The sequence below is a fragment of the Apodemus sylvaticus genome, chromosome 20 (genome assembly GCF_947179515.1).
Source record: "Apodemus sylvaticus chromosome 20, mApoSyl1.1, whole genome shotgun sequence".
Lineage (NCBI taxonomy): Eukaryota > Metazoa > Chordata > Mammalia > Rodentia > Muridae > Apodemus > Apodemus sylvaticus.
This window is the reverse complement of record NC_067491.1, coordinates 25,968,712-25,995,666: the sequence shown is the minus strand read 5'-3', so window position 1 is coordinate 25,995,666 and position 26,955 is coordinate 25,968,712. Positions and strand designations below refer to the sequence as shown.

General features: G+C 44.5%; 1 protein-coding gene across 1 annotated transcript in view; it reads left to right on the top strand.

The window, feature by feature from the left end:
* The window catches only part of Pawr (pro-apoptotic WT1 regulator), an 84,057-nt gene that overhangs the window by 42,402 nt on the left and 14,700 nt on the right, over positions 1-26,955 (top strand). The window contains exons 2-3 of the mRNA XM_052165512.1: positions 11,142-11,273; positions 20,421-20,455. Of these exons, the coding sequence (XP_052021472.1) occupies positions 11,142-11,273; positions 20,421-20,455 (167 nt within the window). The remainder of the gene's footprint in view (positions 1-11,141; positions 11,274-20,420; positions 20,456-26,955) is intronic.

The following is a 26,955-nucleotide window of genomic DNA, read 5'->3' as shown; positions in this document are numbered from 1 at the left end:
AGGCTGAGGGGCGTGTATCCAAAGAAGTGCCAGCCAGAGGGCAGGTTCTCAGTGGTTACCCTTGGTCTCAGCATGGTTCGAGGCCTGGGAGAAGATTCAGCAAATGAAGTCCAGCCTCTGCCTCTGCCCGAGGAGGCATGAGAGAGAAGGGAGGAGTTAAAGCGTTTTCTTTTCCCCGTTGTGGTAAGACTCTGAAAAAAACAACTCCAGGAAGCAAGGGTTTATTTGGTTCACAATTCCACCATGGCTGGAGCATGGGAGAGCTGGTCACAAGACATCTGCAGTCAAGAGCAGAGAACTGAAGTCATGCGAGCACATTGGTGCTCACCCGGGACTATCTCCACTCTGAAATAGTCCCGGTCTTCAGGGAATGGTGCCGCCCACAGTGTGCGGGCCTCCCCACGAATAAAAATAACTCCCCAAGCCCAGCTTCATCTCCAAATCCTTGGTTCCAGATCCTGTGAAGTAGTTTACAGTTTGAAACTATTGCAGGGACTATGCATGGAAGTGAGTGGGGGACAGAACAACTGCAAAGTATCAATAGTTTGGGGTTTTTTTTTTTTTGTTTTTGTTTTTGTTTTTGTTTTTTTTTGAGACAGGGTTTCTCTGTATAGTCCTGGCTGTCCTGGAACTCACTCTGTAGACCAGGCTGGCCTTGAACTCAGAAATCCGCCTGCCTCTGCTTCCCAGAGTGCTAGGATTACAGGCGTGTGCTACCACTGCCCGGCTTCAATAGGTTGTTTTAATTGTGACATTGTTCCTTCATTTCTTTCACATCACAGACATACCCATTGGGCTGTAGCCTCTCTTGCTAAATGTGAGTCTACATTCTAAGCCAGCGGTAGATTGTTTTAAACTAAGAAGGAGTGTGCATTACAATGAATGATTGCTTTGATGGGGTCCCACTTATTCTCAGATGAACTTGTGGAGGGACATCGAGAAGAGAATTTAAACAAGAATAGAGCGTCTCCAGAGCAAAGGGAGAAAGGCTGAGGAGAGACAGCATAGACACCAAACCAAAGGGCAGACACTGTGCTTGCCCACAGAGTCCCTTTTCCTCTAACGACTTCATGAGTAATACTTACCAAATGATGGTCTTCTCTCAAAAGTTCTGCCCAGAGGAGTCAGAAGCTGTTTGGATTTGTTTCCAGAAGCATGCATGTGATTGCAGGGTGATTGCTAAGCTCCCTGGGATTCTAAGCTGTCATTCCTTCTGCCCAAGTATGTATACAAATCGTCCTGCCAGTGGGTTTTCAGATGTTTCTGAATCCTCAGCAAAACACACAGGCTTGGAGAACTCTCAGCATTCGGTCCTCAGGCCGAAGCCTAACCTCTGTCTCCGCCACACACGGGTAATTCTTAGCTCATTCCCAAAGCACGCTTACAGCCCCTGTGATAGTTTTAAACTGTGAATTACTTCGCACAATCTAGAATCAAGGAGTCAGAGATGGGGTCGGGCTGGGCATGCCTCTGTGGGGAGTTATTTTCATTAGCAGAAAACCCGCACACTGTGGGCGCACCATTCCCTGCGCTGGAGACTGGGGACTGCTTCACGGTGGAGAAGGCAGAGCTGATCACCAGCGTGCGTGACTTAAGTCACTACTCTCTGTTGAGTGCGTGACTTAAGTCACTACTCTCTGTTGAGTGCGTGACTTAAGTCACTACTCTCTGTTGATTGCACATGTAATGGGACCAGACTTTTCTCCCGACCATTCCCACCCAAAGTGGCAAGACTAGACTTAAAGTTTTGGGGCTTTCTGCAGCCTTTTTTTTGTTTGTTTGTTTTTGTTTTTCGAGACAGGGTTTCTCTGTGTAGCCCTGGCTATCCTGGAACTCCCTCTGTAGACCAGGCTAGCCTCGAACTCAGAAATCTGCCTGCCACTGCCCGGCTGGCATCTTCCTTTGTATGGTCTACTTATTTCTTCTGTCTAAAACATTGCTATAAATGTTTTAGTTTTAAAATTTATGCAATATATTTTAATCATGCTTTTCTTCTCCAGCTCCTAGGTCCTTCCCAGCTTCCTACCCACCCAACTTCATGATTTCACCTTTATGTTCTCTCACTTGCTCGCTCTCGCTCGCTCTCAACAAACACGAAAATCCACACAAAAGGAAAAAACGAAGAAGCACAACACTAATAAGAAATGCCAAAGAAAAAAAAGAGAAAAGTCAATAAAAATAATGTTGAGGGTTTTGTGTGTCATCCAACTACCTCTGGGCACGGGAGACATTCAAGCCCTACACCGGTTTAATCCAGATCGAGTCAGAGCCCTGAGGGGAAGTGAACATGGGTCCCAGGAAGCTATTTGCAGTTGATTCCGTCTGGCAAAGGGAAAGATCAGTTCCCTTCCATAAAATGTCACCTGCCCTCCCACGTGCTAGGATTAAAACTACAGCTTGACTTAGCTCTTCTGAGGCAGCCATTATACTCAACCAGTGTGACGGACCGAAGTGCCACAGTGACCACACTAACCACTTCCACTTTGAGAAGTGTGACCCTTTGTGTGTGCGCGTGCTGTGTGTGAGAGGCTGCAGGTCTCTTTGCCCAGAGAGTCTTCAGTGAAATTGCCCAGGGTAAATATTGAAGTAGGTTCAGAAGGAAATTCTTTGTACAGAAGTGTTTCACTTTGTATTTTGAAGCCCAAGGAAAGAATTAATAGACCAACGTTTTATATTAAAGTCATTTAAATGTTTTATGCTAATATCACTATTAAATGAGGGACGCTCTATATGTATCTATTTTTACTTACCAGGTTCCTGTTTCTTTAGGTACTGCTGAGTGGAGACTTATGGTCCCTACCTCACCCCAGGTCGGGTCTCTACCTTTGGGCACATTATCCTTACTGACTGAATGGGGTTAGAAACAGCAGGGAGGGCTCCTCAGCGTGGAACCCCCTGAGCTGGGGCGTGCTCTATACTCTTGGCCAGCCCTGGGGGCATAATGAAACCTTGTGAGAAAGGGTCAACCTGTTGAAAACTAAGAAATGGAAATATTGCGGAGGTGGGGGGGGGGGGGGCGGCGCACGCCTGTAATCCCAGCACTCAGGAGGCAGCGGCAGGCGGATTTCTGAGTTCGAGGCCAGCCTGGTCTACAAGAGTGAGTTCCAGGACAGCCAGGGCTACACAGAGAAACCCTGTCTCGAAAAAAACAATACATACATACATACATACATACATACATACATACATAAATGAGAGAGACAGAGAGAGAGAGACGGAGAGAGAGAGAGAGAGAGAGAGAAATGAAAATAGTATTATACACTTTTGGGTGGGTATCAGTGTGCATGTGTGGAGGTCAGAAGCCCGTGCTGGGACGGAAGTCTTCTGTTGATTTGATTACCTCTTCATTTTTTTTTCTTCAGACAGGCTTTAGGCTTTTTGGCTGAACCTAGACTTCCTTGATTTTGGTTGGCGTGTCCAGAAAGCTGGAAGGAAACTCCAACCCCACTGCATCCTATACACACACACACACACACACACCAGCATCGAGGGTGCAGGTATGTGCCTCCACATGGGCATTTATGTTGGTGCTGGGAACCTGAATTCTTTTTTTTTTTAAGATTTATTTATTATATATAAGTATACAGTAGCTGTCTTCAGTCACACCAGAAAAAGGCATCAGATCTCATTACAGATGGTTGTGAGCCACCGTGTGGTTGCTGGGATTTGAACTCAGGACCTCTAAAAGAGCAGTCAGTGCTTTTAACCACTGAGCCATCTTTTCAGCCTGGGAACCTGCATTCTTAGAGCTGGGTTCTACCTTTTACTTTCAAAACCGTAGGGCTCACTTTTATTCAGTGAATTAATATGAAGTGTCTGCTCTGTAAAGAAGTGGACATTTGTTGAGTGATTTCCAGAGAAGTTAAAGGGTTAATTCTGTTGAACTGCATCGAACACAAGTCTAGAAGTTGAAACACAGCAGCAGGATTTGTGGTTACCATGCTTCTGTGGACATCAGCGTTCTTTGGTGGGAGTTAAGCACACGGCAGTGTGACGTTGCTGCAGTGCTGTGGACCAGTGCTGCAGAGTATTCCCTGGACGCTGTTCCCTTTTGTCATCGGAAGGGTGTGGGGGGAGGGGGGGGTAAGCTGGTGCTGCTTCCAGGTGTGTGTATGGGGGGAGGGTGTTAGCCAGGGCTACTTCCAGGTAAGTTGAAGTCAGGTGGTCGGGTGACGTGTCCAGTCTACCAGGACGTTCCGAATAGCTGCTAAGTGTCTAGCTCTCTTGGTTGGAAGAGCCAAAGAAGGGCTCTGTGTACCGGACTGTGTAAACATGGCCCCCGTGAGAGGGAGATGCACTTTCAGGTCCTTTGCTCTCTGGGATGGCCCTGAGCCTACTGCTATGGGAGTGCATCGGTCCTTGTGGACGTCTGATGTTGACTTTCCGGTGTGGGTGTTAAAAGCTGTGAGAGATGCACGTGAGGGGTAACTGCTGCAGACTGCGTGTTCTTCTCCTGCGTCTTCCTAAGATGTCCCCTTCCTTGCAGCAGCACCGACTGGGCTTCCTCTCTGCTTCTCTGACTCACGTTGAGGAATTCGGGGGTTGACTATACCCAGGCTCACTTACCTCCAAACTGGAAAGCACTGAGACAGGTCTGTTAGGTTGGAATGTTTGCCGTGGATATTAACACGCAGCATTATGAAGTAGGTAGCACTGAAGGAAGAGATTTCACCTAAACTCAGTGCTGTTCTTAGAGTCACGACTGCATTTAGTAACTTAGAAATGCCAGTGGAGTAAAAGTCAGAAGTTGCTGGAAGACGCCGTTAACAAAAGTGCATTCAGGTGTAATTGCATACCTAATGTCCTGCCTGCCGAGACTTGCTTCCGAGTAACCTGTCTGAACAGTGAAAAGATATGCTCTGACCTCCCTCTACATTCCAAAACATAGGAAGGCAGTCGGGCCTGACAGGGCATGGCTGTGATAACCAGCCCCTGGGAGGCTGAAGCAGGAGGCTTGCTAATTGGAGGCTAGCCTGGGCTACAAAGGAAGATCCTGTCTCAAAAAAATGAGCAGACAGTAAACAAACAAACAAGCAAGCTTGCTGAAAAAATGAACCATTTTTTAAAGGAATATTGCACTCCTAGCACTAATATAATTTTAATTAGTAACAGCTAATTAGAAATACTCTAAATTAGTGCCATCAAAGTCTTCAGGGATACCTTCCTGTCCCAGACCTTCATGACTTGTTTGGAAATTCTTCCACATTTTTATTTAATATTTCTTCATCTTTCTTCCAGAATTTATCCTAAGCTTTTAGTGTGTATTAACCTTATTTTGGTTTCTGTTTATCTCAGAAGGGTGTGTCATTGCAGTCAATAGAGACTACTGCTAGAGCCCCCTGCTTTCTGTGCCTGTACTGTTTTAGTTGATCAGTTTGGATTAGTCTCAAGAACTTACCGTTTTGTTTTTAATACTTCATTTTTTTTAATTGGATATTTTATTTATTTACATTTCAAATGTTATCCCCTTTCCCAGTTTCCCCTTCAAAAAACCCCCCATCCCATCCTCACTCCCCTTGCTTCTATGAGGATGTTCCCCCACCCTCCTACCCACTCTCACCTCACCAGATTCCCCTACCCTGGGGCATAGCGCCTTCACGGGACCAAGAACCTCTCCTCCCATTGATGCCAGATAAGGCCGTCCTCTGCTACATGTGTAGCTGGAGCCATGGGTCCCTCCGTGTGTCCTCTTTGGTTGGTGGTTTAGACCCTGGGAGCTCTGGAGAGGTCTGGGGACCCATCCCACATACAGACTCCAAACCCAGACACTCTGGAGGATGCCAAGAAGAGCTTGCTGACAGGAGCCTGATACAGCTGTCTCCTGGGAGGCCCGCAGAGCCTGACAAATACAGATGCGGATGCTCGCAGCCACCACTGGACTGAGCACCGGTCCCCAAAGGAGGAGCTAGGGAACGGTCTGAAGCTGCCGAAGGGGCTTGCAGCGCCATAGGAGGAACGGCGGCAGCAGTCAGCCAGACTTCTTGAGAACTCTGGAACAAGGCGTTTCGCCTTCCTTATGTCCCCTGGGTCCCTCTGCTTGCATTGTGTCCATCAGTATTGCAAGCCCTGTGTCCCCTCCCCCAGTTCCCCATCGTTAGACCTTTCCAGTATGTCAGTGAAGAGTAGGAGCTGTGTTGCTGCTGGCCGGCCGTTTTTACTGTTTTCTGTTTTAGCCTGAATTTGCTCTGAGTCTTGACCCAAACTTTGATTTTCCTCGTGTTGATACACTGCTAACCTATAGAGCTATAACCTGCTTCTGTAAGCATGGACATGGTCCCCATTTTACAAGGTTATACCCTATCAAGTGTTATCCAGAATTTTCTCTGAATTAATTTATACATTCATTGAAAGATACCAAGGAAGTGCCGGGTGGTGGTGGTGGCGCATGCCTGTAATCCCAGCACTCTGGGAGGAAGAGGCAGGCGGATTTCTGAGTTCGAGGCCAGCCTGGTCTACAGAGTGAGTTCCAGGACAGCCAGAGCTATAAAGAGAAACCCTGTCTTGAAAAAACCAAATCCAAAAAACCAAAACAAACAAACAAAACAAGATACCGAGGAAGCCAAATGGGAAAAGTGCATTGGCTGGGGAAGATTTAGCAGTTCATACTAAAAAATGGAGCTGGAGAGACGACTCAGTGGTTAAGAGCACTGCACTTCCAGAGGTCTTGAGTTCAATTCCCAGCAACTACATGGTAGCTCACAACCATCTGTAATGGGATCCGATGCCCTCTTCTGGTGTGTCTCATATAAATAAAATATACATACTCATATAAATGAAATAAATAATTCTTTTAAAAACATCTGGAACTGGCAGATGTTACTAGATGCCATTAATTCACAATGATAAGAACAATGATATGTCCCTTGCACATTAATAAAGAGAGATCAGTGAAACAGAATAGAAAGTGAAAAACATACCCATGTAAAAGTATATGAAAAGATAGCATTGTGGTTGTGTGTGTGTGTGTGTGTGTGTGTGTGTGTGTGTGTGTAAGACAGGGTTTAACTATGTAGCTCTGGCTGTCCTAGAACTCACTCTGTAGACCACATTGGCTTTGAACTTACAGAGATCCACCTGCCTCTGCCTCCCTAGGTGCTGGATTTAAAGACGTGTGCCACCACACCCTTCTTGAAGATACCATTTTGAATTGACAAATACCAAACTTGAAGTGAACTTGAAGTGTGCCGGGCTCTTGTGGGCACCATGGTTCACACAGTCTGCCACCAGTATCACCACTCTGGACTGGTCATGGCAAAACAAGTTGTTATTATTGAAAAAAGAAACCAGTATATTCCAAGCTCATAAAATAAGTTTAATTTATGAATATGATAGCAAAAATTAGGAAGCATGTGACACGTGAGATCTTTAAGTTGGAAAGCTTAGCATAAAATCACAGGAGAGAATGTGTGAGTTAGTCGCAATGGGAAGGTAAACTAGGAACAGACCTTACCATACACAAAGATTCCTGGCTTTACATTAGATCAAGAGAGCCTCTTAGATGCTCAGAATGTGAATAACAAACAGAGAAGATATTGGCTAAGAAATGAAGATGCGTAAAGAGACTCCTAAAGCCAATAAGATTGTGAGCGAATTCTACCCTGCCGAAACCATTACTTCCCTAAAGTGCGTAGAGAAAGGTGAAAGGTAAAAATCGTACTAGTCATTGGAACAGTCATCGTCATCTTCGTCAGCTAGCCTTCTTTAAGATTTGGGGCATGGGAATTGTTAACGTATTTAAGAGCTGTGAAAGTTACAGATATACACAAAAATTGATAGAGAGAGCTATCTGTGTCACTTATAGTCACACACAGAGACAGGGGACAAAATGTCTGTGGTCACCGTGGCAGGGATTTGTGCTTCAGGTGAAAGCCATGTAAGTAGGGTTCCCATCACCTGCTTGGAGAGAAGCCTGTGCGGAGATTCACATCACAAGAATAGAAGGTTAAGCAGAGGGAGAGGGGTTTTTTGTCTCTGTTGTTATTTTTTTATAACGCGGCTGATTGATTTAATAATTAGGGGAAGTGCCATCTTGTTGTCTAAAAGCTACCCAACGCAAGTTTATTATTGTTGTTGAAACATGCAATAGAGCTATCACCGTAGAATATTGTTGTCTAGAGGACTTGCTAGAGATCTGGTGACACAGTGGACACACTGAAGTACTTGGCATAGAGTCCATGAGACTTCAGGGGTAGAGAAGGTGGTTTAAATTTGAGTGAGATCTCATTTGTATTTACCTCCTGTGGGCGCCACTTGCACGTGGTGGTGTGCGGATGTATACAGAGGCCTAGAAGAGGATCTGCAGAGGTCCTCATGTCCTTCTGACCTCAATGCCAGGCTGGCACCTGGCAAGCCTGTAACGTACGGTGCGTTCTCCCACCGAGATGCCATGCGTGATGGAATAGGTACGCAGGCGGCAGGCAGGACGGTGGGCCCTGGGAGAACGGAAGAGTTTCAGTGCCGCCTGCCTTCCTCGCCTTCTCACGTTGTCTCATCTTGGTGATGCATTATCAAGCGTGTACTGGACACTTTTCATTTGCTAGCGTGGCGGAGGGTGGTCTTCAGTTATTAAGGGAGGGGCTGACATGAAGGAAAAGGTAGCTGGGGTGCTGGGTCTCAGAAGATAGAAATAAACACAGACAAAAGCACATCCGGTGTTCAGAGAGCTCACGGCAGCCTGCCCCTGCCTCAACATCTCCTTAACATGGGCACGCTTTGACGGAGGATTCTGACTTTAAGCTCTGATGATGCTATATGCTTTATCAGTGCTCAGGAACTTTTGCTGTTTAGATCTGGGGGATGAGCCTCGTGGATGCTACGAGAGCAGAAGACCACAGCGAGACTGCTCATTCTCCCTGGGTTTCTTTCTTTTCTTTTTGTTGTTTGTTTTTCAAGACTTGGTTTCTCTGTATAGCCTGGCTGTCCTGGAACTTGCTTTGTAGACCAGGCTGGCTTCAAACTCACAGAGATTCACCTGCCTCTGCCTCCTGAATGCTGGGTTTGAAGGTGTGTACAAACACCGCCCGGCCCTCTCCTTGAATCTCTTCTTCCTGCCCCCAACCTCATCTGTGCATTGAAGGGCTGACATTGCTTCAGAGTACATTGCTGTACTCTGAAGTGTATTGGGAAAGTGTTCACTCCTCATGTTTATCGAATAAGGAACTTCGATGATAAATTTATTTAATTTATGGTTTAAAAATAATCATACATTAAAATGGCAGTAGTGGCTCCCTGTCTCATTCTGAGCCCTGTAGTCTTTCTGAGCTGGTTTGCTGCCCAGCACTTCCAGAACATCCATGCTGGAGGACTTCACTATCGTGTCTGGTTTTACTCTTGAGTCTTGTTGGTTTTGTCACTAACCATGATAGTCCTGTTGGTTTAAGAAAAGCTTTTCACCCTTAAACTCCTGAGAGTCTTGCCTCATGAGGACTAATGAGGAATTTCGTGCCACTTCCTGGGTTTCTTCTGTTGGTTGTGCTCTTTCTTTAAAACCTCAGATTTATGTTTTATTTTCTGAACGCAAATCATTGATTTTGTTACCTAGTCTTTCCATTTTTATTCTGTTCCTGTCCATTTGGACTTAGTTGCTATTCCTGTGCTTCCCCCGCCCCCATCTTCCCAAATGTTGGTCATGGATTAATGTTCCAAGCCCTAGAACACCTTTCTGCTCAGACTTCTCAGCTTATTTATTTATTTATTCATTCATTCATTCTTAGCCTGTGTTTCTTGGGGATCAGACTGTCTGCCTTTTCCAATCCTCTCCTCATGAGCTGTGGGACTGAAACTTTACCCCACCTACAGGCTAACCTGTGGGTCCAAGCAGAACTCTCTGGTCTCCAGGCTTAGAGTCCAGAACCGTTCACACTCATCGCTATTCCAGTAGCGCAGAATCATAATTTCCCTCACCCAAGTTCTCACCGGCTGGTCACTGAGCCTCAGCTCAGTCATAGCTGTGTGAGCATTCTGTTACTTCCCAGAAGGGTTTTACCAAGTTCTGCCGTGCCATCTCAGCCTGCCCGCCCCTTTTGTCTGTCCCTCTGGTCTGTTGCCAGACTCCTCTTCATCTAGACAGACTCCATTCCAAGTCTCCATTCCAGTCCACTTTACCCTTGGCAAGCTCACTGCGTACTCCTCTTTCCGCGTTCTCTCTCTGTCCACACCACACAGCACCCTTCTTGGTTTGCAGGGTGGCCTGCTCTGATCCTACAGTAGATCCTGGTGCCCTCCCCGCCATTGTGGGGTTTTGTTCTTAATGTCTTTGTGGGCAACTCCTTCAGAGATGACATTTTGGATCTCAGAGAACCTGATGAGGTCAGCATACAGATTAGATGTGTTGTTATGAGGCGCTCACTACCAGTGCCGTAATAGCTACTAGATAGGGACTTGGTTCGGTTTGGTTTCCTTGTGGCAGATTTGGAGATAGATAACTGCCGCTGTTGAGTCAGCTCTTTAACAACCCTCCAGTCAGAGTCTCCGGCATGCTGTTCTCACCCTGTGAGAGTCACCTCTGTCCAGGTCTGTGCTCCTAGATCATACCTGTCTTTAAATTACTAGTTGTTCCAGAGCCTTTCTTAACTCCCACGTGAAAATATTCTTTATATTCTCATAGGCAGTGTGCAGGTAGAAAATGACCTTCTCACTCATACACACACACACACACACACATACACACACACACACACTCACTCTCTCACATGCACACGCTGCACACCACACACACACACACACACACGTGCGTGCGCACGCGCCTTTCTTACTGAACGGTAAATTCTATGCTTACAGTATTGCCCTGTACAGAATGCCCCACTTAAGGCAACATTGGGTTTCCATGTTGAATGAATGATAGGGAATGAATGAGCCACATCCTTGAGACTTCATTTGTAATTAGACCTGAGAAGAAATAAGTTTCTCTGGGTGAGAATATAAAGGTGCTGGATTTCAGCAGAGAATTTAACTTTCAGGAATGGAATCTTATGTATTGCTGAGGAGAACAGTTTCTAACCATGAGCAGGTTTCCTTTAAGGCTCGTGGGTGTGTTTTCACATACTGTTGGAGGGTAAGGCTCACGGGTGTGTTTTTACCATACGGTTAGAGCATCCTGTTACTTATTCGGGGAATGAGACGGAGACTGTTCTTTCTCCCAGTGCTTAGATGAATACGAGGATGATGAGGCGGGTCAGAAGGAGCGGAAGCGAGAGGATGCTCTCACACAGCACAACACCATCCAGAACGAAGCTGCGACCCTCCCGGACCCAGGCACGTCCTACCTGTCCCAGGTGAGCACTGAAAACAACTACAAGGCCCAGACTGGTTAAATTGCTCTTGCTTCTTTTTCCAGACTTTTTGGGAGCATCAGGATGACTCCATCATTTCCTGTGGGTTTAACCACTGATGTCCTGCTTTTCAAATCCTTACTGACTTGATCACTGTTTGGTTCTTCCTTCCTGAGGGAAGACTATGGACTGATTGGCAGGGTTTAGGTAACATCAGTTGTAAAAATAACCAAGAAAGATGGTAACTTTCTTGTTACAAAAAAGCAAGAATTAAATGATTGATTCCATTCTGTCCTAAGGCTGAATTTTGGAACATAACTGCAATGAGGTGACCTGGTCTCTCCAGCCAGCTGTTGAGACGTGACACAGGATCATACACAGTGCAGTGCCGTGAACAGTGGCATGTTGAGGTTTCCCGGAAACACTTGCATTTCTGTGTAGTTTAAAATTCTTTAGGATGCTGGAGAGATGACTCAAGAACACTGGCTCTTCCAGACGACCTAGGTTCAATTTTCAGCAACCAAATGGCAGCTCACAACTGTCTGTAACTCCAGTTCTAGGGGATCAGACAATCTCACACAGACATACATGCAGGCAGACCACAAATGTGTGTAAAATGAAAATGTCATAAAGTATAAATACTGTCTAAAAAGTACTTCTGGAAGTAAAACCTAATTCAGTTTTAATTGCTCGCTTTAACTTATAAAAACAAATCATTCCATAGAATATTTTTTTACATGCTTCTGGGGAAAGAATCCACTGCCCTGATTGTCTCCTGTCTCTGGAACCAGTTCTGTTAAGTGTGTTTTTGAAATATTACTGGTATAATTTATCCCAGTCTTGATATTTTTGTGATGTTTTAAGTCAGCCCATCTACCCTTCCACTCCCCCACTTTGGCCACCTCCCCCCCACCCCCCATCCTCCCTCTCCTTCCTGTCTTCCCAGCCCCTGTATTTCTCTCCCCACCCTTGTGTGTTCCTGCACAGGCCAGAAGATATATAGCTCGCCGCAGATGCCATCCCTCAGATAATGTCCACTTCTGTTTGAGACAGGTCTTTTCAGTGCCCTGGTATTTGCCAAGTAGACTAGACTGGTTGGCATCAGCCTTAGGGACCTGCCTGTCTCTGCCTCCCTAGAACTGGGATTATAAGCATGCAACTACTACACCCAGGTTTTTCAGTTTTGAGAACAGGGTCTTGCTATGTAGCCTAGGCTGGCCTTGAACTTGTCACATACCCCCAGGTTGGCCTCAAAGTCATAATCCTCCTGTCTCTGCTTTTCCAGTGCTGTCATCACAGACTGTATCCCAAGATCAGCATGTCCTTTCAGAGTTCCAATCTGTCTTTCCCTTCGCTTTCCTCCCCTCCTTTCCCCTCCCCTCTCCTCCCCTCCCCTCCATTCCCATGAAGCAAGGATGACCTCAAACCTCAGCTCTTCCTTCCTCTGCTGAGCGCTGGGCCTGCAGGTGTGCAGCACCGTGCCCTGCTTTTGCTGTGCTGGTAAATGAACCTAGGCCTTTAGGCTTGGTAGGCAAGCAGTCCACCAATTGAGCCACATCTCCAGCCCCTGGGCTTGATTTTCTACATTAATTTTATTATTACATGACTTTATAAGGCATTTCAGAGGACTGCACATAGTCTTAACTGACGAACAGATTAAATACACACTGTCTTAGAGCTTTATTGCTGTGAAGTGACACCATGGCCCTGGCAACCCTTACAAAGGCAAACATTTCACTGGGGCTGGTTTCAGCTTCAGAGATTTAGTCTGTTATCATCTTGGCAGAAACCATGGTGGTGTGCAGGCAGGCATGGTGCTGAAGGAGGAGCTGGAAGTTGTACATCCTGATCCTAAGGCAGCAGGAGACCTCATGCCGCACTGGATGTAGCTTGACCATAGGAGACTCAACACAATTCCGCACAGTGACACTCTTCCTCCAGCAAGGCCACACCTACTTCAACAAGGCCACACCTCCTAATAGCTCCACAGCCTATGGGCCAAGCCTTCACAAAGGGCTCGGGGAGCCGTTCCTACTCAGACCAACACACACACACACACCTATTTGCTATTTTGCACTATTACAAAGACATTTGACAGAGGGAGGCAGACTCTTTTGAGGTTGTTAGGAAACACAGATGCGAATGTCTCTCTTCCCAAAGGCTCAAGTTACTGACACAGAGATTGACACAGACACATAGAGTGGTGGGGTTCACCTTTCCCCCCAGTCAGTCCTCCAAGTTGCTGTTACTGTGAGTGATGACCACCGTGGCTCTGTAGAAATAGAGCCCCGTTATAACACTAACAGCACAGTTGCTCACAACTGTTTGTGGCTGGTCAGAATCTCAAGAACCTCTGTACTTTGTGTTTCATAAAATTGAAATTAAACCTGGTAGTCTTTCAGTGATGACTTCCCACACGAACTTTGGGAAGGTTTAACTGACTGTGGTGTGATGGAGAAAATGCGCCATTTTAATTGAAAGTCTAGACCTGGTTTCAGTCCTTGCACTTCTACTCGGGACAATTTAAGAAGGAAGGCGTACAAACATAACCTCAGACAGTGTCTCTAGGCAGAGGCTGATTTCTTTCTGTAGGAAAAGGCTCTGTCTGCAGCAGTCTAGTTATTTCCAGTGAAAACACACTAACATAGTCCACGTAGCTGAGTGGCTGTCACAGAGTTTGCTGCCCTGACACATCTGTCTCCATTTAACTATTCTGAGCTCTTCCCAGGCATGCTCTGTTTCTTCAACTTCTGTCTGTCTGTTTGTTTTGTTAGTAATCGGGATTAAAGGTTGGTCGCTTGCTGGTGACCTTGGCTTCAAATGTATTTAGCCAGGCTGTTTGCTTAGCAAGAGAGTGAAGCTAAGTCCTCTGCTCGGGCCTCCGTAATCACCTCATCAGAGGGGCCAGTGGGAACGGAAATGCTCTGTCCCCATAGTTGACATCTCTCTGAGCTACAGTCTGCATGTGCTGTCCCTGAGACTCCTAAAGGGTAGTTACTTACAGTTCCAACATCTACAGGAGTGATGCGGGGGAGGAAGAAGGAGAAGGGAACAGTCTTAGCATCACTGGTTGTTTTCATAGAGAGAAAGGCCACATCTTAGCATTGCCTACAGATCTGAGCCACTCAGGAAATAGGTCTTTTGAAAGACGGCAAACACAGCCTGGGTTTGGCTTGGTAGTATGCTTTCAGAGTGGTTAGAAGATTTTATTTCTGCTTTAAATATGTGTGTGTGTGTAATTCCTATGATAGTAATAGAAAATGAAGATTCAAATGCTTTCTTATTTTCAGATAATGGCTTCATACAGCTTCTAAACGTGATCATGCTTGCTTTTTAAGTAAACATTTTCTGATTAAATTTAGAAAATGATAGAACGTTTAAAGGGTGCATGATGTGGTGGATAAATTCATTTTTGGTCTGCTGTTTTCTGTGAACTCTTAGATTTTACTCTTTTAATTTTTGAAGGTGTATGATCATGTGGCCTAAAATCTAAAAGGCATAAAAAGGTGTGGTTTAAAATTTGTCGACTACCAAGCTGCCTTTCTGCGTGTAGCTTCAGAACTAACCTACAAATGGAAGCTGTCTCTGACTGTCTGTTCATCCAGCTATACATCCTCCATCTATCCACCCGCCCCTTTTTTGGACATGAAATGTTCTTCAAAAAATGGGCATGCAAGCTAGAGACTTGGTCCCACTGCAGTGTTTAGTTGTGACTCTGACATCATCACAGGATTGTTCTGTTGGTAGCTACATTATTTGATGGCATTAGTGAGCTAGTTTCTAGTCCACGAAGAGCCTGTCTTCCACTACTTTGAAGTAAGCAGCTGTGGCCTCTTCCCATGAAGCTCTGCTTCGCCACAGGCCTATAGCAATGGAGCCTGCCCACCAGGGGCCTAAACTTGTACAAGGTATGAATTTAAGTGACTGCCTCTGGGGTTGTTAGGTATTTGTCACTTTAATGAAAGGCCACTTGATGCCATTGTCCCTGAAGTATTCTGTCAGGACTCTTTATTTCACACTTTTTCAACTTATACTGTAGACAGACGTCAGCAATAGTCTGTAAGGGGCTGTCTGTATTATTTTGCACAGATGCAGAATATTTCATTTTTGGTTACTTTAAGGTTTTTATCTTTTTTTTTCCTGTTAAACACAACGCAGTATTGGCAAACCTTGAAACCTTGAACACATTTCTTTGCACAAATGTGATAAAACCCTAACACTGGAATTGCTCAATGTGTTTGGATTCTCTCTCTCTCTCTCTCTCTCTCTCTCTCTCTCTCCCCTTCTCTATCTATCTATCTATCTATCTATCTATCTATCTATCTATCTATCTATCTATCTATCTCTGTCTCTCTCTCCAGACTTTTTCTCTGTGTAGCCCTGACTCTCTGGGGACTCACTCTGTAGGCTAGTCTGACCTAGAACTCAAAGATCCACGCCTCTGCCTCCCTCCAAAGTGCTAGGATTAAAGGTGTGGGCCAGCACCACCCAGCTTGTATTTGGAGTTTTCATATTTCTGAAATAACCTTTGTAGATGTTGTAGTGTAAACTTTTTTTTTCAAGAAATTTCAAATCAAGTGTGGTTACAGGTGTTGGTAATCTGAGCACACTGGAGATTCAGGGCCAATCTCCATACAAACTGTTAGAAGCCAGCCTAGGAAGTATTGGACCCTGCCTTAAAGCAAGCCCATGAACAGTACACAAACCTGTTTTCAGTCACAGAGAATTTTCTTTCTAAACATTTAATTAGCACAAATTAGCCATTAATGCTAATCATCAATGGTTAAAATGTTTTACTCTCAGAAATAACTGTAATGACAAGTGTGTATATTAAGTCATTTGTTTTGAACTCTTGGAATAGATTCAGAGAAAAGCTTTTGGGTTGCAGATGAACACAGCACTTCCAAGTGTAAAGTAACCTGCTGGGTAGCACCTAAGTCACTTGTAGGATTTCATTCTTGTCCGCAGTGTTGTCTCCTGAGTAGACATTAGTCATTTTTAGTCCCAAACCGACTCAACTCATTGAAAAGTCACAAGGACACACAGAAACCTTCTTCTACAACTGTTTCTTGAATACTTTGCTGTTTTCTAAGAACAAGGTCCCCTGAAAGACCACTTCGACCATTCAGACCTCCTTAAAGTTATTCCAGTGGCCTCAGCGGGGTGGCTTAGGCAGAGCAGAGGAATCTAGTTCAAAATTGCACGCTGCTGTCAGTGTCTGAGACTCTCCCTCGGTCTGAAAGCGAGTGCTCTGTAGCCTTTCCCAACCTTTCCCATTCCTAACCTGTTTGAAGATTTTAAAGACTACAGACGAATTGATGATGTGGCCAACCTTTTTGGGGTGTGCCCCATTTACTGACAGGAAGCTCAAGTGTGTGAAAAAAAAAAAGCCAAGAAAGTCTCCCATAAAACTGCTGGTAAAAAGTAGGGTTGAACTTGATCCTGGTTTTGGAAGTCCTGATTTTCCTTTGAAAACCCCAGGTCTCTTACACAACAGATTTCAAGTCTACTTTTCCTGACTAATCTTCCCTGCAAGGGTATAGTGTATGCTGCTTCAGGGAGGGGAAATCACCTGTGCAGAGCTGCAAAGATGTTGGCAAAGTACAAACTGTTGTGTGTAAGTTTAATAAATAAACTCTTGCTTTGTTGGACCGTAGAATAGTCAGTAAAGAGATCTCATGAACATAGTCCTCACAGGCAGAGGCGGCTGAGGTCCTGTGGTGGGAATAAATGTGAAATAAGATCAGAGAACTAACAAGCCCAGGAAGGTTAGTTCACATGTAGAGTGCACTTGTCAAGTTTAACAGTAGCTGTTGGCATTAACTGAGGTCCCTCATAAAGTCAGTAAGCCCCTCTGCTTGGGAATCTTTTATGGTCATGACAATGACATTTCTAGCTAGGAATTCTAAGGAAGGAGTTTTATATTTATGTGCAGGAACCATGAACCCCGCCCCACCCTCCTCCCCCATCCCCCACCCCACCTCCTCCTCCATCACCCCCTGTAAAAAAGAATCGTGTTGTGCTTCCATGGGTAGCTGGAGTTTGCAAATCTGTTCTTTCTTGGTTTTTTTCTTTAGGAGATAAGCATGCTTTTATAAATAAGACAGTCTGTGTTACTTAATTACCGCCTAAAAGCAAAGACTTGTCTTCATTTTAGATGATGCCTTTTTAATAACAGGGAAAAGGAATGTCTTAAACATTTGCTGGCCAAGGTTTTGCTGTTCTCTCTGCATACACAGCAGCTGACACCAAGGCAAGGGCAGTTGATGTCACATTAGCCACCACAGGGGACATCTGCAGAAGCAGCTCTGAGTCCTGTTCCTGGGGCAGGCCCACCCAGACACTCCAAGATCATGTCACCTGGTTATTTTTGCCCCTGGTAACTTCCTAAGGGCTTGGGGTTTTATTGTTATAGTTGTTTTTTATTTTTCTTTCCTGTATTATCAGATTGCTAGGAAAATGATTTCTCTAGATTCAGGGGTCAGGGACAAGCCTTCCAGAAGCTCATATTTTACTTAAGAAACAAGGGCTCCTTCATGTCCTATCCATCAAGAAGAAAGATGAACTGGAGCTTGTGGCCAAGTCTAACCGCTGACTTCCCAGCTGCTGCCTAAGACACTGTGCACTTTGGGACAGTTCCACCAAAAAAAAAAAAAAAAAAGAAAGAAAAAGAAAAAAGGGAGGGAGGAAGGAAAGAAGAAAAAGAAAGACAAGGAAGGAGGAAGAAAGAAAAGAGAAAAAGAAAGAGAGGGGCTGGAGAGATGGCTCAGCGGTTAAGAGTCCTAAGTTCAATTCCCAGCAAACACATGGTGGCTCACAACCATCTGTAATGGGATCTGATGCCCTCTTCTGGTGTGTCTGAAGACAGCTACAGTGTACTCATACATACACACACGCGCACACACACACAAAATAAATAAATCTTAGGAAAAAAAGAAAAAGAGAGAGAGAGAGAGAATTTAAAAATGAGACAGTGAGGTAAGTCCATTATCTTTTGGTGGTTCACACTGTCTTAGTGAGAATTTATTGGGAATAGTTAGTGCACGTGGAGAAGTTGATAAGGATTTTATATCCCACCAACTTGACTTTGCAAGCCTACTCTGCCCATTGCTCTGCCCATTGCTCTGCCCACTTCCGTCATGTCATCCCACAACACAGTGGGCATCGCTGCAGCTTCCTGTTACGGTACTGCAAGAAACCTGAGCCCAGAGTCTCGGCTGCACAGTGGCCCGTCTCGTTGGACGGTTGGGTGGCTGAGCTCTTCCTCCTGATGGTGGGCTGGACTGCTGCCCAGGTCGCCATGCCAGATCGCTAGTCGGCGGTCTTCAGTGTTTGCTGTAGAACTGGCCGTCTTACAAAGTGAGCTCATCCTTCCATTTTACCCAGACCTGAGAAGCTTGAATTACATTATCTCCCTTAGACTTAACACTGTCATCCGTTTTAGAAGGGCCCATCACTTAAGTTTGATGTATTTGCAGCCCACAGTTATCACAGTTACTGCCTACTTATTTGCACAGGAACTGCTTGTTAATATTAATGTTCAGAAATCTGTTTCCTCTTTTATTTCTTTGTAGCTTAGTGTCATTGCGGTATGTACTTTTCCTATGTCTTATTTTTAACTATAGTCTTTAAAAATCATTAAATTATGTGTGTGACAACGCCGGTGCTGCCACGGTACCAAGTATCAGGCATAGGCCTGGGGTTTTGACAGAAAACACAGACGCGGTCATTCTGTAGGGAGAATGCCAAAGCTTTACTGAGAGACCAGCAATATATACTAGAGGCCAGGGAAGAGAACAGGAAAAAAACAATCATAGCCATAGGTCAGGCACCAGGGAAGTCCCTACCACCCTGGGAGGGAAAACAGGAGTCAAATTAAGCCGCAGGATGTTCTACAGGGTGTTTCCTGTGCAAACAGCTCAGCTGGGGGCATTGAGCTAAGCTCACCAATGCCCAACATGTGTGGTTTTTTAATTTTTAATTTTATTTATGTATGTGTATGTGCATTTAAATGCCATCCGAGGCCAGAAAAGGGCGTGTCCCCTCCCCAGGACTGTGGTCACAAGGATGGTTGTGGGCTGCCATTTGGGTGCTGGGATTTGGACTCTGGACCTGCAGGGGTTCTCAATGTTCAGAACTGAGCCACCTCTCTGGTCCCATTGTGAGTTTGTTTTTGTTTTTGTTTTTTTGAAGCAGGGTCTCTTCATGTAATCTTGCCTGCTTTCAAACTCACAGAGATCCTCCTGACTCAGCCTTCTGATGCTGGGGTTACAGGTGTGCACAACCAGGCCAATCCCTTTTTTGGGGGTAGATTGGAGGAGGTTTTTTTTGTTTTTGTTTTTTTGTTTGTTTGTTTTGTTTTTTGTCCGTTGTTTTGTGTTTGTTTTGTTTTAAAGAGGACATAATAAAGGAGGGAGATAGTGTTAAGCCTGTAATGATGTCAGGTTAGAGAGGAGCCTGAGAAGCTGACTGCTTGCCTAGCACTCCCCCGCCCGTAAATAATCCCGACACTCAGAGGCGGACACAGAAGGACCAGCAGCAGATCAAGGCCTTGCGAGTGCCAGGTCCCTAGCTGATTCCAAGACAGCCTTGTCACTGTGAAACTCGAAGGAAGGAAGGAAAGGAAGGAGGGAGGGATGGAGAGAGAGAGGGGAAGAGAAGGAAAGGGAAAAGGAAAGGAAAGAAATGTCATGTGTGGCCAGGCGGTGGTGGCACACACCTGTAATCCCAGCACTCTGAGAGGCAGAGGCAGGTGGATTTCTGAGTTCGAGGCCAGCCTGGTCTACAGAGTGAGTTCCAGGACAGCCAGGGCTACACAGAGAAACCCTGTCTTGAAAAAAAACCAAATCCAAAAAGAAAAGAAAAAGAAAGAAGAAATGTAATGTGTGTTTTGAATGCTTCTGGCTGGAGGGATGGCTCAGCCATTAGGGCTAAGCTCATCCAAAATTTTCAGTATTAAACTTTAAAACATGGTTGGTTTGGGGGAAAGCCAGATACAGGTTCTCTGTTTGCTCGGCGGTGTGCCCGTTAAGTGCCAGTGCGGTTGCTCTCCGGAGCTCCTGGGCAGGCGCTGTTCTGCCTCCCTGCAGGCTGTTTGTAGGTGTGTACTGACACACATGCCTAGCTGATGTCTCGTATTTTGCTTTACAGGACCCGTCGAGAACAGTTCCAGGCAGATACAAAAGGTAAGAATCTTTGTGTTGTAACTTGCAGGATCGAGGATACTGCCTGTCCCAAGCGGACTTAACTAACTAGAGCTGCTTCACGTAATTTGTCAAAAGCAAAAAACTCAAAACCTTAATATTGCATTCTTCAAACAGAAATTCCTGGGCCTTGAACCTGCATGGCTCAAGCAGGTAGCAGCACTGGCTGCTGTCCCAGAGGTCCTGAGTTCAATTCCCACCATGGCGGCTCACAACTGTCTCTGACCGTAGTCCCATTTGACTGTTCTCCCGTGGGATCTTCTGGTGTGCATACATGCACACAGAACATCCATATGTATAAAATACATACTTAAACAAATCTTTTTTAAAAACTTTAAAAAATAAAAAAAGAAAGAAAAGAAAGAAATTCCCACGTAGACAGAGTTGCAGTGCCTGTCAGCCACGACTTGTTTCTGACCTATTTCGGACGTGTACACACTGACAATACAAGGCCACCAAATGTCATGACAAGATGCCATAAACTAGCTGGCTTAAGCAAGTTTATTTTCTCAAGTTTGTAGAGGCCTGGAGTTGGTGACTAGAACCAGCCCGTCCGAGGCAGGGGTGGGGATGGAGGTGGTGGAGGAGGTGGCGTGGGCGGTGGTGGCGATGGTGTGTGCTGGGGACAGGGGTTGTCTCTGAGAACTGGTTTGCAGATGCTCTTCTTACTGTGTTCTTTGTCAGAGCTGGAGTCAGATTCTCTGTCCATCCTACAAGGGCACTAACCACCGCGTGAGGGTGTCCACCGCTATGACCCCACAGGACCCTAATTAATAGGTGTAAGACATTTACTAATAGGGACACTGAGCTTTAATACCAAGCAAGCACAAGTAAAATGTAATTGGTTTTTTTTCTTTCCTATTTTTGGTGGGCTATATGATAAGAGGGAGGAGGGGAGGGCCTGTGTGGGAGGAGCTAACAAGTACCCGGAGCTTTCTGACTCATAGAAAGCGCCCTGTGTCTGCTGGAGCTTGTGTGTGCCCATCTGTCTGTGCGTGGTGAGGCACACTTTAATACAGCATCAGGCAACTCCATGTGCCATGAGTAAGGAACCCAACAGAGCAGATTTTCTTTGGCCAGACCATGACCAAGTTAGCTTTGACTTGACTTTCTTTTTGTTTTTGTTTTTTTGTTGTGGTTGGATTTTTTTTTTGTTTGTTTGTTTGTTTTGTTTTCCAGACAGGGTTTCTTTTTGTAGCCCAGAATGTCCTGGAACTATACACCAGGCTCGCCTCAAATTCACAGAGATCTGCCTACCTATGACTCCCAAGTTCTAGGATTAAAGTCGTACGCCACCGTAGCCCTGTGACATATTTTCAAATAAATAAAAAAAATAATAAAAATTACCATTGGTTTGTTGTTTGGAAAACAAAGATAAAATTTGATAATCTATCAGCTATGTTAAACAAACTTAATTCTAGTCAAAATTTAAATTATAAGCAGCACTTTTATGTTGGTGTTTTTGAATGGAATAAAATGAGGGAATACTTGAGTTATGTTTAGTTTTGTTTTGCAATACATTTTCACCAGGGGGGGCTGGAGACATGGCCTAGCAGTTTAGAGTGGGGATTGCTTTTTACAGAGGTTAGAGTTTGATTCTGGCACCCCGCCAGGCAGCTCACAACTGCTGGTGGCTCCATCACTCTGCGGACACTGCACCTGTGCATGCACGTGCGAGTGTGTGCACACACACAGACACACACCAGTAACAGAAATCAATGGTCCTCCCCAAAGCTGTTACAAAGTTGCCATTTTGTCAAATTAATAAGAAGCTGGTTTCCGTGGTGTGTGTTTTCTATTTTTTAAAAGATTTATGTATTCATTTTATTCATATGAGTACACCACTATTGCTCTCTTCAAACACACCAGAAGAGGGCAAAAGATCCCATTACAGATGGTTGTGAGCCGCGATGCGGTTGCTGGGATTTGAACTCAGGACCTCTAGAAGAGCAGTTGGTGCTCTTAACCGCTGAGCCATCTCTCCAGCCTGTGTTTTTTATTTGTAAGGTTTAAAATCCATTGTTTTCTTTGTGATATGTTCATCTGTTTACACATTTATTTTTGTAGCCTGAAGCAGGAAGCTTGCTACTTTTCAGCTTTCAAAGCTTTGGCCCTGTTTATTATTACTAAGTGCACTTTTAAATAGCCACAGCACCTGAGAGGGCCAAGGAAATGGCAAGTTTGAGGCTAGCCTGAGCTAATAGGGAGACCCTGCTTAAATGAGTAAATACTGAAATTTAAATCAGTAATAGTTCTTATTGAGTTATAATGACTGTATTTTAATGTCGTCTAAGAAGCTTCATACAGAGCCCAGACTCATATCTGAAGTTATTCATTCTTTATCTCCCGGGGTTATCTTACGCAGTCTGTCAACAGTTCATTACTCTCCCTAATCTGTCAGCAAGTTGTAGCAGTGATCAGAAAACGAGTGTTTCTTGACGAGGGTGTCTCTTAACAAATGGGCCTGACAGAAATGAGGAATGGCCTAAGAGATAAAACATTGGTATCACACGTTAGACAGGGCTCTCTATAAACTAAATGACTTGTACAGACACACAGATGCCAATAACTCAGAAAAGTCTCAAGGGGTTTCAAGTCTCTGGCCCCATATGCACTTCTCTCTCGGTAATTACAAATGTCAAGGATGCAGGCTTTTAGCTCTGTGAAGCACCAGGCTGGCCATGTGGTGCTTCTAAGGTGCAGGGGACCCCTGTTCTTCTAGAAAGTCCCACATACTATTTTTTATTTTTAATTTCATCCATTTGGAGATGAGCACTGTGACATTTCTGATACTCAGTTTGGGAACGGCAGGCGTTTGGAGCTTTCTTTTCCGGGTGTGTAATTCTGTTAGCAGAGTGTTCACTTGGTGAGGTTTCCAGTACATTGGATAAACTTTGGAGAAAGAGAAGTCCAGAGGACTTGTTGAGGGTGGGAGCGTTGGCTACCCCCCACTTTTATTTGGGTTTCAAGGGTTAAAGTCAGGTGGCCAGGCACACAGTATCACAGTATGAACTACTTTGCAGAATGATTTTCCTTTCAGCTTTCCATGGGATGCCCAGATGAAACTCTACTTGCAGGCGTGTATGGTGAGAGAGTGTGCCCACTGAGCCATCCTGTCCTCTTGCAATGTATATTTCTTAATGAAAATGTGATAAGTACAGAAATTTGGTATTAATAAAACATAATCCTGTCATCTAAACCAAACACTCTTGCCATTATTTTTTATTGCAGATTTATTTTATAAATGGCTTTTCATCTCGTACAGATGGCAATAGATGTACAGTTAGTTACACATCCCCTTGGCTCCTCGATGTAACATGGGTGTCTGCAACTTCATTTTCGGTCCTGTAAACTATGGCTGCTTTCAGCCAGGAATACACCAAAAAACCCACTGCCTCTGGTTTGGGGAAGCCATGGGTGCTGTTGAACTTGAGGAAAGTGTGACTATGAGTCTTTTCCTTAAAGGCCAATATTCTCTTTAGAGTCAGCCCTCTGGTGTAAATTAAAGCCTGCTGTGGAGAGGAAACTCACCTTATTGATGCTTTAGGGGACAAGCTTACCCTTCCTCAGAATTCATACTCGATGTGCATGTAAGATGACATGCACTTTCCGTCATCACATAGGAACACAGAGCACAGTCAGGTGTATACTGCCTACCTGTCTGTCAGCCAGCTCAGTGCAGACAGCAGCCTGCTTTCCCTGTGGGCGGAGTAACATCCATTCCTCCACCACCCTCCTCCTCCTCACACAACAAGGTGAATCATGAACTACATGTGAATCCTGTGGTTCTTACCATGCCAGCTTCCATAAACATCCATCCCCGTTCTATAATCAAATGCCATATTGATGTTTTTCCTGAATCTTTAGCATATTTAGTGCTATTTAGCATATTTAGATTGTGTTGAATGGTTTTATATCATGGACTGGTCTCCACAAGCATACACTGCAGTCCAGGAGGCTTACCTCTGGACGCTTTGTCTTAATAAACTAAATCTATGCCTTTGTGTGGGAAGATTTCTCTTATATAAGATAAAGTATTTGATTTGAGATACTTGTGTATGCCTTTGCACTACCATATGCATGCCTGGTACCATGAGACCCCACAGAACTGGACTTAGAGGATTGTGAGCCACTGTATGGATGCTGGGAACCAAATCTGGGTCCTCTACAAGAGCAGCAAGTACTCTTAACCCTCCTGATAATCTTAAATGTATACATTTCAGAGTATAGAAGAGACGCAGGGATAAATCGATCTTAGTGGCTGGCCTCCCTCCTCTCTGCGCCAACAGTCACCATGTAAGACCGGATAGAAGAAATCCTTTAATGAAAAAATTATATGGAGAGACAATCAGTCCTTTGAGATGGGGCTGTGGTCCTTTAGAGAGAAGCAATTCCTTTAAGATCTAACCTGTGGGGGCTGAAGAGATAGCTCAGTGGTTAGGAGCACCGACTGTCTGTAACTGCAGTTCCAGGGGATCCAACACCCTCACACAGACACAGAAGGGTACATAAAATAAAAATAAATTGTATAAAACCTTCCCTGTTTCTTACAGTGAGCATGTGTCCCAGTTTTAATAAAGAGCCTGGTGCTGGTTTTGGATTTTAGTTGGTGTGCTTGTATTTAAGGGAAGGGAAAGAGTCCATGCAGCAGGTTGTAGGGCACAGCAGGGTTGTGAAAGGCTAGGAGTCTGGAGGCCAGTCCTGTGCTTACTGGTCACTTAGGAAGGTCACGGTCTGCCTAACACCTCTGAATGTTTGATAGCCATTGTTTCGTGGATTTTACCCATGAGTCTTGTATTTCATCTCATTTCTGAGCTTTAAAATGTCTGTATTAGTGGGAAATTCCTCTGGCTATAATCTCTTAATGCTGCCGATCTCATTCTTATGATAGCTTTAGAATAACAGTGTTATTTTCCCGAACACAGCAGCGCCCTCTCATCTTTCCACAGATGTGAAAATTCCCAGGAGGGGAGAAACTTCCAGTAAAGGGTGGTATTTATCTACGATAATATTGCTTACTATTTTCCCTTTGCTGACCATCGTACTTAATATCTCTGTGACTGAGAGCAGACAGTTTTCTCGTTGGATCTTAGGTTTGTGTTAACATTCCTAACTAGAACATCACAAACCTTTTGGAGTTCATGAAACAGTTTTTTATCCTGAATATTTTCCATTGTGCATATCCGGCCTACAGAACAGGTTGGAAACAATTCTGCTTTAGGATAAAGAGCTAAATTTGGCAACAAAATCAAGTAACACGGCCCTGCATGAGTATGACGGCCTCTCTTTCTGATCTAGTGTGTATGGGGGCCAAAGGGCTGATTTAATTTTCAGTAATCACTCTGCCTTCACACATGCATTGGGTTTTAGTTATGTGTCGACATTCCTAACATTCAAGGGTCTTACAACTAATCAGTGAAACTTCTTGGTTTTGTTGTTTTTTAATTGATGTTTATTTGTTCGTATTCATAGAGTCACATAATAATTTACTGCATGTGTACAGTGTAATGATCAAATCAGAGCCATTAGGATATCCATCCCTTAAGTTTATCACCTGCCTACTTAGGCATCTCTGTACTCATATTGAAGTATATCATAAACTATTGTGGACTAAATTCCCATACTGTGATCAGGAACACCATAGCAAATACTTTTGTGTGACTATATTTTGTATACATCATGTTGCCTTCCTATCCCTCCCCTTCCTGGTCGCTAGCGATCGATCACTGTTCCATGATCGCCGAGATCAACCTTTGTGCCCAGATTACTGTGCCTCTTACCTGATATTATCTTTCATTTCTCCACAAGGGGCATGAATTTGTTCTTCTTACACTGAATAAGTATGCTTTTTTAAAATGTTTATTATTTACTTAATATATGTAAGTACACTGTGGCTGTCTTCAGACACAGAAGTGGGGTAATTGAATCCCATTACCACCACCATCCCATGGTGGTTGTGAGCCATCATGTAGTTGCTGGGAATTGAACTCAGGACCTTTGGAAAAGCAGCCGGTGCTCGTAACCACTGAGCCATCTCTCCAGCCCTGAGTAGTATACTCTTATGTGCCTATGCTGCATTTTCTTTTGCTTTTTTCTTTTTTTTAATTGATCAACATTCTTTGATAGTTTCATGTATATACATATATGCATTATACATACACACACACACACATATATTGCATTTTGTCTATGCCCACACATGCTCCTTTGTCTACCACCCTTTTTTTCCTGTCCTTTGTCTCACCCTTTTCTACCCTCATGCCTTCTGTCTTGTGGCTCTTTCGTTGATTGATTGATGCCATTTCTCCGTTTCTGCTTGTTTCTTACTTCTGTTGGGTTTCTCATCGAGGCGGTGGACACGCCCTTCATTTTTCCAGGTGTTGACTACCTGCACTCTGTTGCATCTCACTTGGTTTCCTTAGGATTGTTATTTTGAATTTCTTTTCAAGAACGTAATAGATTGCTTTCATGTTGAGATTTTC